Here is a 13,536-nt window from a genome sequence, read left to right on the forward strand (position 1 = left end):
ATTTCAGTTAACAGTTGATAGAAATTAAGTCATTAATAAAGAGGTCTGGGGGTGGGAATAAAGCTTGATTTAAACACACATTGCTGGGGATCCCTGGGTGGCGCAGTGGTTTGGCGCCTGCCTTTGGCTCAGGGCGCGATCCTGGAGATCCGGGATCGAGTCCCACGTCGGGCTCCCGGTGCATGGAGCCTGCTTCTCCCTCCGCCTGTGTCTCTGCCTCTCTCTCTCTCTCTGACTGTCATAAATGAATGAAGAATTGAGAAAAAAATATTAAACACACATTGCTTTAATGGACGAATAATTGCATGATCACGTGTGTTCAAATCACAGCTGATATTGCTGTTGGGTACAGAGGCAGAGGCTGTTGGCAGTGGGGGAGAAAGAAGGCACTTTTTAAAAAAGATTTATTTATTTATTCATAAGAGACACATACTGAGAGAGAGGCAGAGACACAGGCACAGGGAGAAGCAGGCTCCTCACAGGGAGCCTGATGTGGGACTCGATCCCTGATCCTGGGATCACAACCTGAGCCGAATGCAGGCATCCAACTGCTGAGTCACCCAGGCATCCCAAGAAGACACTTTTTATAGTCCAGTAACTGTGGGTACAACAGCACACTGGAGGGACACCTGGGTGGCTCAGTGGTTGAGTGTCTGCCTTTGACTCAGGGCGTGATCCTGGGGTCCTGGGATTGAGTCCCCCATTGGGCTTCCTGCATGGAGCCTGCTTCTTCCTCTTCCTGTGTCTGCCTCTCTCTCTCTCTGTGTCTTTCATGAATAAATAAATAAAATCTTAAAAAACAAGAGCAGCAGCACTGGAGATAGTGATCAGTTGAGGCAGAGGGAGGGTTTGGTGGTATTCCACCAACTAGCTGAAGGAAGTCACCAGAGTCAGAACACACGTGGTGCCCTCCTCCACCAGGACAGCAGCAGACACTTAGTCATGTGTGTCTGACAGGCACCTGGTTTCTCCTTAGCACCAGCACCTGTAGTTTACCGTGAGCCCTCAGCCCCGCTTGGTTTCTATTTTGTGAAGGGGAGTTTTCTGGGCTGAGGCACCTGACTGCCCTCAGACATTCAGTTTACGGAGGCTTTCTGACCTTATCTCCTCCTTTAAGAGAATTGAGCTGTAATTACTATAAATAAAATTCCCTTTGAGTGCACAAAGTCAAGTTTCACATTATTGTTGAGTTATTTATATGGACTTTGGAAATATCTGCTTGATTGTCTTAACCAGGTAAATGAGTTTCTTGCAATGACGGATGAACAGAAAACAGCATTGAAGTGGCAATTTCTTCTGGAAAGAAGCAAAATTTATTTAAAAGTTAGTGCATTTTATAGTACTATGTCATTCTATATATTCAAGTAATTTAAAAAATCCTAGAGTCTGACCTAATAAATTAGGGCATTTTTTATTTTTAACAATAACAAATAACAAATAACAATTTACAATAATTTTAACAATTCCAAGATATGCAGAAGGATTTGGTTAATGTGTAAACAATGCAAGTAATCAGGTGGGTGTTTTGTTTTTGTTTTTGTTTTTGTTTTTGTTTTTGTTTTTGTTTGGTGTAGAATAAAAGGATTCCACCTGACACCAGAGGAATAGACCAACAACAGTGCCTGGCTGACTCAGTCGGTAGAGCATGTGACTCTTGATCTTGAGGTCATGAGTTTGAGTCCCACGTCCAATGTAGAGATTACTTAAAATCTTGGGGAAAAAACAAAGAAGTAGATCAACAAAGATTATATCTGTTTTGTTAAGTCCAAGGCAGGGCCCTGGGCTGTAGGGTCAAAGCTGATGTCCCTGTCCCCCTGCCGTGTGACAGTGCTTCTCACTTCAGTGAGTAGTATCAGATGGCACAATCACATGCCACATGCTTGGATGCAGGGGAGAGACGGGAGAGTCAGACTCCCAGCTCCACCACTCCTCAGCCTCTGTGACCCGCTAGAACTCTGTGATCCTACAACTCTAGTTGGAGCAGCACTAGCAACCCTTCAGTGTGGGAGGATCATAGAATCTTAATAGTTAAGAGGAAAAAAGGGGAGACAAACTCCTTTTGTTTTGCAAGTTCAGAAAATGGGACCAAGAAATGTTGCTGCTTGTGTCAGGTCACAGATGAGATAGGGCTATAGACTGCATCATCTCTCTCCTTCTATCAGTCTCAAATGTTTTCTCCTTTACACTCTTAAAAGTTTTCCAGCTCTTGTCAAAGAGAGTTATATCTGTCAGTATTTCTGCATTAGAACATGACGTTGAGAATAATTTAAAAACTGTCCATGAGCCCACATGCCATTAACAGTCAGCAGTGATATCACGTCACATCCCACAGCCTCTAGAAAACCACAGTGTGTTCTATGCATGAGAGTGAGAAAGGCAAACAGCATCTTAGTATAAAATCATGAAAATAGTTGTGATCTCATAGGTACTCTGAAATAGTCTTGGGTAACACTGCACCTGCTCTAGTTCAGCCTCAGAAGCAGGTGTGCCCATTGCCCATGGCTTCTTTACTTGGGGCCTTATGTGCATCCCAGTGGGTTGCAGACATGGAGTTACCTATGGCCTCACAGATATTTCTAGCACATTGGTTCGAGGCCTCTTTGTTAGTAGGCTGAAGGGGGGAAATTGCAGTAATATACTGGATCTTTTCCACCATTAGCATGGATCCATCTACTTACTGTCTGCCCCTAAATCAGAGTATACTCAGATCTTTGGCCAACTTTGTTTTCCCTCCACACCACAGGTTCCAGTTGTTAATGAGTTTGACCAATTTGAATTCATGGCAAGTTATTTATAATTTTCCTAACTATACCTAAACATAAAAAAATTGGGACGCCTGGGGCTCAGTTGGTTGAGCATCTGCCTTTGGCTCAGGGCGTGATCCTGGAGTTCTGGAATTGAGTGCCACATCCAGTTCCCAGCAGGGAGCCTTCTTCTCCCTCTGTCTGTGTCTCTGGCTCTCTCTGTATGTCTCTCATAAATAAATAAATAAATAAATAAATAAATAAATAAATAAATAAAATAAACATAACAAAAATTGCTGTCAAAAAAGAGACATTGTAGCTTTCCAAAGGACATGTTTAAAAGGTATTTAAGTCAGATTTAACAGATTTTAAGCAAATATAAAACAATTCTATCACAAAATGTAGTAAAGATCATGAGAATCTAACAATTTGAATTATTTTAAATCAGTTAAAATATAACATGTAATTTAAAAAGTAAGAACTTGGGACGCCTGGATGGCTCAGCGGTTGAGCACCTGCCTTTAATCTGGGGCATGATCCTGGAGTCACAGGATTGAGTCCCACATCGGGCTCCCTGCATGGAGCCTGCTTCTTCCTCTGCCTATGTCTCTGCCTCTCCCTCTGTGTCTCTCATGAGTAAATAAATAGAATCTTTTTTTAAAATAAATAAAATCTTTAAAAAAAGAACTTACATTGTTCTGCTAATACGACAAAAACAAAGTATCGCTATAGAGATAGGTCATTTTATATATTTAGCATATTACAATTAAAAACCATGGCTACTTAAAAGGGTTCAGTTGGAGGGATTTGAAAGCAAGGTGTTTTAATGTCTTTTTTAAAAGATTGGTTTATTAAAGAGAGTGAGAGAGCATGAGTTGGGGGAGAGACTGAGGGAAGAATCTGAGGCAGACTCCCTGCTGAGTAGAGCCCAAGGGAGCTTGATTCCAGGATTCTGAGATCATGACCTGAGCCGAAACCAAGAGTCTGAAACACTCAACTGACTGAGCCACCCAGGTGCCCTGGTATTTTCATGTTTTAGAATACATGGTGATAGCAACACAAGTCCTTGTAAGTCTGATATAGTATCAAAGAGTGATTTCCAAAAAGGATTAAACCATGACTCTCATACAAAAATAAAATGGATATGGCAAAGATTTAATTCATTAATCAATGAAGAAACTAGGAAATGGTTCTTAAAAAATGATTTCAAAGAGGAATTCAAAGACTGGACACAGAGGCTGAAGTCAGCAGTGCAAAATTGGGGTGATCCATAGAGGGCAAAACCCAGCGTTTCCTTAGGGTGGACCTGACCACATCCTCACAGGGACAGAATTCCTTTGGATTTCCTGGAGCATGACTGCCATTTGCAACACTACTGTTTTCTACAGCAGACTGTTGAAAATAGCTCAGCCAGGCCAGGAAAGGTGCTGAGCCCTACAGAATGAGGCCACCAGACTGTGGGAGAGCATGCCACTGAAAGACACCCACCTACCCTCATTGCCCACCTCACCCTTCCCAGTGTTTCCTGATACTAGGCTGTTTTCCTGTTAGTCTTTGGAATTAGCATGGCCAGCAGACCTACCCTTCCAGTCTATGTTAAATAAAATGTTGGTGAGAGTGCTTTGTTAAATATAAAAAATAAGACATCGTTATTAATAAACTGCATCATCACATCCCCATAGCCTAACAGGTTACTACCACAGGTTAGCTGTGTCACAGCTGCTAAGTGAACACGCTTTATTTTATATATTTATTTAAGTCATCTCTATACCCAACATGGGGCTCAAACTCACGACCAAGAAATTGAGAGTGGTATGCTTTTCCAATGGAGCCAGCCAGGTACCTCTTGAACACATTTTAAACTCTTCTTTTGTAGGTGTTGGATTTGAAAATCCAACTTCCCTACCAAAGAGAAATATGAGAAAAATAACAGATTTTCACAAAATCATTGTCAGGAGCCAGATCTGTGATTTCTCTCCCAAACTCCTACCAAGGTGAACTCTCTTCAGTCTTACAGCTGTCACTGTGGTTTATGCTTACACTGCAGAACAGCTCATTGTACTTGTTTACTGCTTTCTCTGTTGTGGTCGATGGTTTTCAACTTTATAAACATGGTGATTTTTAAAGTTAACTCTCTCTCTCTCTCTCTCTCTCTTTCTCCCTACAGTTTTTTTTATCACACAGAGCAAGGGGCGGATTGAGAATTAGTGTGCTCTCATGTAAACTCGCAGACCCTATTGAGGCAAGTAGGAACTTGTCTGGAGGAGGAAATATTTAAAACAAAATACTTTAAACTCTGGACAAGAATATGAGTTTCAACTCTCTTGAAAGTGGAAAATGAGTTTGAAAATTATGGATAAAATTGTATTTTGTTCAAACGTGGTAAAAATGTTTCTATAAGTTGCTATTATGTTTCCTTCTGGAGTTGATTAGGGGATAAGTCTTAAAATCTCTCATCTGACCCAGCTCCTTTCTTGGAAGGCCTTTTCTACTGACTTGGCCCATTCCCCCCCAACTTGGAAAATGTTTGCATGAATTAATAAACAAGTTTAATCTTCCCCAGAGATATCAGTGATTTAAGTCCCTTTCCCCACTGTCTTGTTTCCCAGGAGAAAGATCAGATCCTCCAAAAATGACCTCCCTGGAGCTTGGCAGTGGCTGAGACTGCTCTCCAGGAGCTGGTGGGGGCACTGGGTGGGAACAGTGGAAGCCCACGGGCAGTGCTGGGCAGCAGCTTTGAACACCAAAGACTTTCTCTGATCCTTGCCTTCTCTGATGACACATGGGGCCACCCAACGCTTGTGAAAGTTGGTTGACCAGGGGCGATATGTGTGAGTCTGAATCAACTGAGAGGAGACCAGCCTCAAAAGTTCTAGGAGTGGCACCAGTCTGGGACCTGAAAGGGTGGGGCTGCTCTGACAGGACGCCGGCCCCACACTCCACCCACCACACCCTCCTCGTCAAAGCCCTGGAGCGCCCTGCTCAGCCCCACGCCATTCCGAGTCACTTGCTGCGGGGTACCGGCCAACAACCCCGGTCATTGCTGGCCTACGGTCTGGGAGGTTTGGCACTTCCATCACCCACCACAGGAGAGAAAAACAAAAAGTAAGTATCTGAAACTTTGAAGGCGGTGTTGGGAGATGAACTCATTAGTAGTGTTGTCTCTGGCTTTTACCATAGGCAGCTGTGGCAGGGGGACATGATGGACCCTCGTGTGTCCAGATTGTGGTAATAAATGAGGAAATGGAGGACCTGACCTAAGTGTGCAGTCAGGGAGTGCGCCCGATGAAGAGCTTCCTTCCTTGCTCCCTTGGGGCAGGGTATAGGAGTATTGGGCAGGGTGACTCCAGAGGGCAGACAGGGAAAGAAGGCAGGAGAGTGCTGGAGTGGGAGGGCTCAGGCCAGGGAGGAGAGAGAAGCAAGGGTGCCCACCTGGTGGCCACATTCACACTCCTGGTTGATTAAGCAAGAGTGGGTGTCCAAGAGCACAGGAGACCAGGGAGGACAACTGGCCCAGATGGTGTGTCAGGAACGGCTATGCCAGGCCTCCTGGTGCCCTGACCTCTGGCAGCAGGTCCCAAAGCACCAATGCCTGGACCACAGGGGCCGGTAGCAGCCATGTGGCCTCCTACCGTCTAGGGGCCTCAGCTGCCCGCTGGCCTCAACAGCATACTGCAGGTGCTCACTTATGCATTCCAAGTTAGCTTCTGCGGCATACCGCAGCCATGGCCTGTGGGCCGGAGCAGGGCGGCCGAGGGCTCCGAACGGCCTCTTCACTGCTACCAGCACTTAACCAAGGATGCCCCTGCCCATCACTGGAGGGCCCCCGATTGCTTATTTGATTTGATGCCACAGGGCTAGGGGTCAGGCCACGTTGGATCAAAGGGGCTTCCCAAAGTAAAACTTACACATTTATGGAATAAAGATGACAACTTGGTTGATAACTAAAACTTGGGAATTAGCCAGAATTCATGCAGTCAGAGATGTAAGAGAGAAGCATCCCATTCCATTGCTACAAAGCACACAAATCCCTGTTGGGGACCCACACTTCTCACTGCTCCCCAGGAGCTGCTTTTCCAGGTCCTGGCATCTTCCCACCTGCAGGTTTGCTTTGCTTTACATAATAATGTGGTGGCTGTAGGATTTTTCGTAATTTGTCAGTGGTTGCTCTCAGAAGATCTTCCTTTCCTAATTCTGCTATGCTCGTGGCAGAAACACAATGTATATCCGTCCATCTGTCACTCGTCTAGAGGACCCCTGGGGTTGTTTTGCTCTTTAAATATATTGTATTATAAAGTTTTATATGTTTATTGTATAAAAATTACAACATAACAGGTAATAAAAAAGGAAAAGCCCATACTCTCCCAACCCCGAAGTCTTTAACTGGCAGGTGATGCATTCTGTACTTGTGTAGATGTTTTTGCTGATGTTGTTTCTTGTGGCAAAATATACATCACATAAAATTGACCATTTTAACCATTTTTAGGTGTACAATTAAGTGGCCTTAAATACATTCACAATGCTGTGCAACCATCAGCACCTCCATTTCCAGAAATTTTCATCTTACCAAACTGACACTGTGTCCCCATTAGACAATCACTCTCCATTTCTGCTTCTCCACTCCTGGTAACCTCTGATCTGCTTTGTGCCTGTGAGCTTGACGACTTGTGTGTGGCTTCTTTCTCTGAGCATGATGTGTTTGAGGTTCCCCATGTCACAGCAGGTGTCAGCACTTCCTTCCTTCTTAGGGTTGAGTAGTTTCCCACTGTATGGTTGGACATTTTGTCTACCCGTTCATCTGTGTGTGGACATCTGGGCTGCTTTCGTCTTTTGGCTTTTGTGATCGGCCAATGACTGCTGCTGTGAGTAGGCGCTTTCGAGCACCCTCATGTTTCTGTGTCTTTCATGTCATATGTATTCATCTTTCTTTGTTAAAGCATATGGTTTGCAAGTATAGGTTATTCCATAATCTGCGTTTACATTTAATAATTTGTAATAAACCTTTGTACATAATTCAACATTTGACGTAACTTTAGTGGCTATATATCATTTCATTATATGAACGTAGGGTACTGAAGGAAATCAATCCAATACTGTTAGACAGTCAAGATGTTCCCCACTTGTTGCTATTATAAACAACAGCTGTAGCTACCTTTCTGTCCACATTCTTAATTATTTCCTTGAGATAAGTTTCTAGACATTAAATTGCTACAATAATATTTTTTAATATATTTTTTAATTTTTTATTTATTTATGATAGTCACAGAGAGATAGAGAGAGGCAGAGACACAGGCAGAGGGAGAAGCAGGCTCCATGCACCGGGAGCCCGACGTGGGATTCGATCCCGGGTCTCCAGGATTGCGCCCTGGGCCAAAGGCAGGCGCCAAACCGCTGCGCCACCCAGGGATCCCTAAATTGCTACAATAATATTAAAAGCTAACAATGTTGAGTTAACATTGTTGACAGACACTGTAATAAACACTCATAGTGCCCAACTTATACAAGGACTGTTAGTCTGCCCATTTTACAGATGGGACATGAAGGCCTGGCTGTAGGAGGTAGAAATGGAGGTGTTTGTGTGGGCAGGCCCTGTTACTGCAGGCTCACACTCCATGTGCTGCTTCCAGGATGGTCTCTGGCTCTGAGCTTCTCCATCTGTGGTTCCTTTTGTAAATGGAGATTACCATACCAACTTCTCTTGGTGACTGTCAACACTGAGTACATCCATATATGTCAAATGCTTAGACTCACACACCCAGTACATGATCAGGGAGTATGTTATTGTAAACGTTGAAGTGTAGCAGTTTCACTGACACTCATATTTGGCAATATTTTTGTCATGTGAATTCTATTCTGCTTTTATAGTTTGATTTTTTTCTTCTATAGTTGATTTTCTTTTTTCTTTTTTTTTTTTAAGTAGGCTCTATGCCTACAGTGGGCCTTGAACTCATGACCCTGAGATTAAGAGTTGTGTGCTTCATGTGCCAGGACGGCTCAGTCAGTTGAGTGTCCAACTCTTGGTTTCAGCTCAGGTCCTGATCTTAGGGTCATGATTTCAGGGCTGTGAGATCGAGCCCCGACTAGCTCCGGGCTCAGCGAGGAGTCTGCTTGATGTTCTTTCTCCCTTTGCTGCTCCCCACCCCAATGCTCTCTTTCTCTGTAAAAAATAAATAAATCTTAAAAAAAAAAAAAAAAAGGATCATAGCCATGATACCCAGCATTGGCTAGGGTGTGCATAAAAAGGTATTCTTAAACACTCATGACAAGTACAAATTCATGTGTCATATTCCCATGGCAAGTTGGCAAATACTTTATTTTAAAGATTATTTATTTATTCATTCATGAGAGACACAGAGAGAGGCAGAGACATAGTCAGAGGGAGGAGCAGGCTCCCTGCAGGGAGCCCAATGTGGGACTCGATCCCTGGACCCTGGGATCATGCCTTAAGCCAAAGGCAGATGCTCAACCCTGAGCCACCCAGGCATCCTGGCAAGCAAACGATTTAACCTATTTCATGTCTATGCCTTTCCCTAGGGAAATAAATGCCATATGACATATGTGGAGGATGTTCCTTAAGTCACTGTTTCTAATAGCAAAACATTTGAAGCCTATGCAGCCTGTAGGGACTATTGGCCCCACCCAGATCCCCGACTCTCAGGCACACACCTAATCCTTCAGCTTCTCTGAGACATGGGGAATGACCTGGGGGCAGTTATGGGAGGAGTGGGGCCAGATTCAGGCAGGGACTTCTCCTTGGAATGGTCAGTGGACTGAAGCTCTCTGCTAGGTCTGAGATCACCATGTTCTTTCTTAGTTTGCTTTCTGCTCTTTCTGCTTCCTCTCCACTTTTCTGAGTGCCCCTTGAGTAAACCATCTGAACAAGACCCTACCTTAGCTCTGCCTCTGGGGTTTTCAGTCTAAGACAGCATTAAAAGAGATTATGAAAATCTATATTCACTGTCCTGGAAAGATGTTCACAGTATGTTTAGTGGATGTAGAATACTCATTTTCCATAAAAGCTCAATAAACATTAAAAAAAGGTGTAGAAGGGACGCCTGGGTGGCTAGTAGTTGAGCGCCTGCCTTCCGCTCAGGTCATGATCCAGGGGTCCTGGGATCGAGTCCCCCAGCGGGCTCCCTGTGGGGAGCCTGCTTCTTCTGTCTATATCTCTGCCTCTGTCTCTGTGTCTCTCATGAATAAATAAATAAAATCTTTTTAAAAAAGTGTAGAACACATATGAAGCCATACATGCTACATGAACTAATATTATGGAATTTTCTTTCTTGAGTGTGGTAGTGGTATTGCATCTATATAGGAGAAGGTCCTTATTCTTAGGAGATACATACTGGAAGGGTAGAGTGTTTCTGCAACTCATTTCCAGTTTTCCAGACAAGTGTGTTCAGGGATAGTATGTGTGGAGAGGCAGAGAAAACAACATAACCAATGTTAACAATTACTGAATCTAATGAAGGGCACGTAGAAGTCCATTGTATTAGTCTTTCAATTTTTTAGTAGGTTTAAATTTATTCAAAATTAAAAGTTGGGAGAAAATGTGCCTCCTGGGTGCTAGGATTACTATGATTTTAGCAATATCAGGAATTGTAGGAATTGGTATCTCTGTTTTTTTATTGTCTCAGCCAAGGACTTTGTGTGCTACACCTGCAATGCTGTTGTCAGCTGTTTGTGACAAAGCTCGTGCCACCACTGTGGTGAACATTGACCTCTCTGGGTGCTGGCTTGTGCCGCCCAAGGGGGCAGCATGTGAACCTGCTCCTGCCTCACACTTTTTGGCTTGCTTTGAAGGCTGTCAGCTTGGTGGGCTTGTGTCAGCTGAACCTCGTGTCTGCTAGTTAGACTAGTACAGGTTCAATATAAGCATACCCTTGACTCAGCTCTTCTGCTGACGGGAACCTAGCCCAAGGAAATAACTACAAATGTGCTGATTCTACTAGCAAATGATTAGAAATGGTTTCCATTACCAAGAATGGAGGAATGATTTCAGATTCTTATGCAGCCACCAAAGACTGCTGCAGGAATGTGCCAGCCGACATAGAAAGATAGGCACCACACACAGTGAGGAGAGCAGGTTAGGAAATGGAGTTATGAGCATGTCGTATTTTAAGAATTGCAATTACACCCACAGATCTGGAAGGTACACTAAATGATTCACCTTGTCTGTCCCTGGGTGAATGGAATTTTGGATGTTTTTCCTTATTCATATTTTTGAACTCATCTATGATGAACACATTACTTAAGCAATTAAAATAAGAAACTTGATTAGAAGATAAAACAAGATAGTGTGACATTTAATACACAAGTCCAGTCCTGGCATTCTTCACAGTAAATTATAAACTAAATGTGGGGTTGCCTAGTACCTACACATTTGAATCTTCTTATAGATCTACCTGCAAGATGCAGCCTGCGCTGTGGTCAAGACTTCACTTTCTGATCATAGGAAAGCTAGATTACAACTTGGTTCTGTCCCTCAGCTGAGTGACCATAAAGCCAGGCTGGCTTGCCTCTAAATCTACATCTTAACGTTTAACAGGGATGGTAGTACTATCAATCTCACAACTTTGTTAAGGGTTAAATAATACATGGAAAGCTCTTGGCCCAGTACCTAGCAGTACTAAGGGCTCAGTAAATGTGAGCTATTATTATTTAAAGACTTATTTACTTATTCATGAGAGACAGAGAGAGAGAGAGAGAGAGAGAGAGAGAGAGGGGCAGAGACACAGGCGGAGGGAAAAGCAGGCTCCTTGAAGGGAGCCCGATGTGGGACTCGATCCTGGATCCCGGGATAATGACCCTAGCCGAAGGTAGGTGCCTAACCACTGAGCCACCCAGGCATCCCAATGTGAACTATTATTAAATTAGACGTACTTGCCTTTCTGTGAGGGGCCAGCAGATATCTTGTTTACATATCCAGCAGGAGCCCCTGCCTAAGCCTCAAGGACACCACAGGGCACTGTGCGTCTTACGTAGACTTTTTTTGTTTTTTAAGATTTTTATTTATTTGAGAGAGAGAGAGAGAGAACACAAGCAGGGACAGCAGCAGAGGGAGAGGGAGAAGCAGGGCCTCAATCCCAGGACCCTGGGATCACGACTGGGCCAACTGAGCCACCCAGGGGCCACTTGCCTGGACTTTTTGTCCTCACAGCAGGTTGGAAAAAAAGTAGCTCTCCCAGGCCAATGAACTTCCTTGTCTCTGGTTGGGGAAGAGGTGCTGATTAACTCTTAATAGAACCCAGTGCTCCAGAGGCCAAAGGTCAATGACCAAGGTCTGAAGCCCCCTAATAAGGAACTGTCCTTCCTAGCCACTGCAGGAGGGATAAAAGTACACTTTTAGGCCAAACAAAACATAGCTTATTTATTTGGAAAACAATCATTTCAAAATTATCTTCCAAACTCAGAATGTACAGGCCATGGTACAAATGAGTGAGATTGCCATTAATCGTTCACTTATGAAGTACAATTTTAAATTAACTGATTATGTGAAGGAGTGTTTATCCATATTTCCATGATGAGAAGCACTTGAGAATACTGAAGATTAATTCTGCTAATTAATACAATGGGCTTGGTATGGGCCAGTAACGTGGAAATTTTTATTTTTACAAATACCTTTAGATGATTATCATGATTGAGGAAACTTAGGAAACACGATTTTCAAAATTCCTTTGCGTATTTTAAGTTTTGAATTACTGATCTCAGAACATCCCAATGAAAAGTCTTATCCGGTCCAGTTCTAGGAAAGGAAAGTAAGTCTTCTGAACATTTGGTTTGATAAATTCTCCTCTTTGGAAGCATAACAAAATTTTAATGTGGTTGTTTCCTAAAAGACACTCAATCTTCTTACCATTTCTGGCCCAGCTTTTCTACATCACATTTTCCTTGAAGGGTCCATCTTGCTGAAGTCCTAACGATCCAATTAAATCACAGTTTAAAAATTCAGTTTCTTATTGCAAAAGAAAAGAAGAATTAGATTCTTATTAAAGGATTGTCACATTTAACTAGCTTTGCCGGTTTCTGTCCAGCTCTCTCCTCTCCTGAGAACTCAGTAATTTACGGTGCTTTGCGCAGACTCAACACCGGGGCCCCTGCACCTGGAATCTCATACTGACCACCCCGTGTATGCCAGCCTGGATCTCATCGTTTTCTTTAACGGGCCCGACTCCCTTCGGCGTCCCGGTCAAGATAATATCTCCTTCTTCCAGGGTCATGATCTTGGACACGTAGCTGATAATGTAGGGGATGGAAAAGATCATGGAGGAGGTGTCACCCTCCTGCCTGAGTTCACCGTTGACCTTGAGCCAGAGCTTCAGGTTGTGAGGGTCCGGGACCTTCTTTTTGGGCACGAACGCGCTGACCGGGCAGGAGGTCGTGAAGCTCTTGGCCAGCGTCCAGGGCAGCCCCTTCTTCTTGCACTCGTCTTGCACGTCCCTGGCGGTCATGTCCAGGCACAGGGCATAGCCGGCCACGTAGTCCATGGCGGCGGCCTCGGGGATGGCGCGGCCGCGCCTGCCCATCACCACGCCGAGCTCCAGCTCGTGGTGCAGGTTGCGGGTGTAGGCCGGCATGAGGATGGCCGAGCCCTCGGGGGCGTAGGCGGTGGACGGCTTCAGGAAGAGCACCGGCTCGGCCGGCACCTCGCTGCGCATCTCCCTGGCGTGGTCTGCGTAGTTCCTGCCCACGCACACGATGTTCTTCCCCCACTCCCAGAAGCGCGACAGCGGCCTGTGGGTGGCCATGTCCCGGACGGGCGCCCCCGCGTCACGTGACTCCGCCGGGACCC

At 44.4% G+C, this 13,536-nt stretch overlaps 2 protein-coding genes across 5 annotated transcripts in view; one reads left to right on the top strand and one right to left on the bottom strand.

Moving 5' to 3' along the window:
* Positions 1-5,316, top strand: part of MEIOB (meiosis specific with OB-fold) — a 28,082-nt gene extending 22,766 nt beyond the window's left edge. Inside the window, exons 12-13 of one of the 4 annotated variants that reach the window (XM_041747457.1) lie at positions 1,237-1,323; positions 4,912-5,316. In XM_041747457.1, the coding sequence (XP_041603391.1) occupies positions 1,237-1,323; positions 4,912-5,022 (198 nt within the window). In that variant the 3' untranslated portion in view covers positions 5,023-5,316. The remainder of the gene's footprint in view (positions 1-1,236; positions 1,324-4,911) is intronic. The other 3 variants (XM_041747458.1, XM_041747455.1, XM_041747456.1) reach the window with 3 other exon arrangements.
* A 6,771-nt stretch (positions 5,317-12,087) lies between these two features.
* FAHD1 (fumarylacetoacetate hydrolase domain containing 1) lies at positions 12,088-13,492 on the bottom strand. Its single transcript, XM_041747468.1, has one exon. It carries the CDS (start codon positions 13,490-13,492, stop codon positions 12,827-12,829), a length of 666 nt encoding a protein of 221 aa, XP_041603402.1. The 3' UTR covers positions 12,088-12,826.
* Positions 13,493-13,536: the final 44 nt, after the last annotated feature.

This window comes from Vulpes lagopus, chromosome 3 (genome assembly GCF_018345385.1).
Source record: "Vulpes lagopus strain Blue_001 chromosome 3, ASM1834538v1, whole genome shotgun sequence".
Taxonomy (NCBI): Eukaryota; Metazoa; Chordata; class Mammalia; order Carnivora; family Canidae; genus Vulpes; species Vulpes lagopus.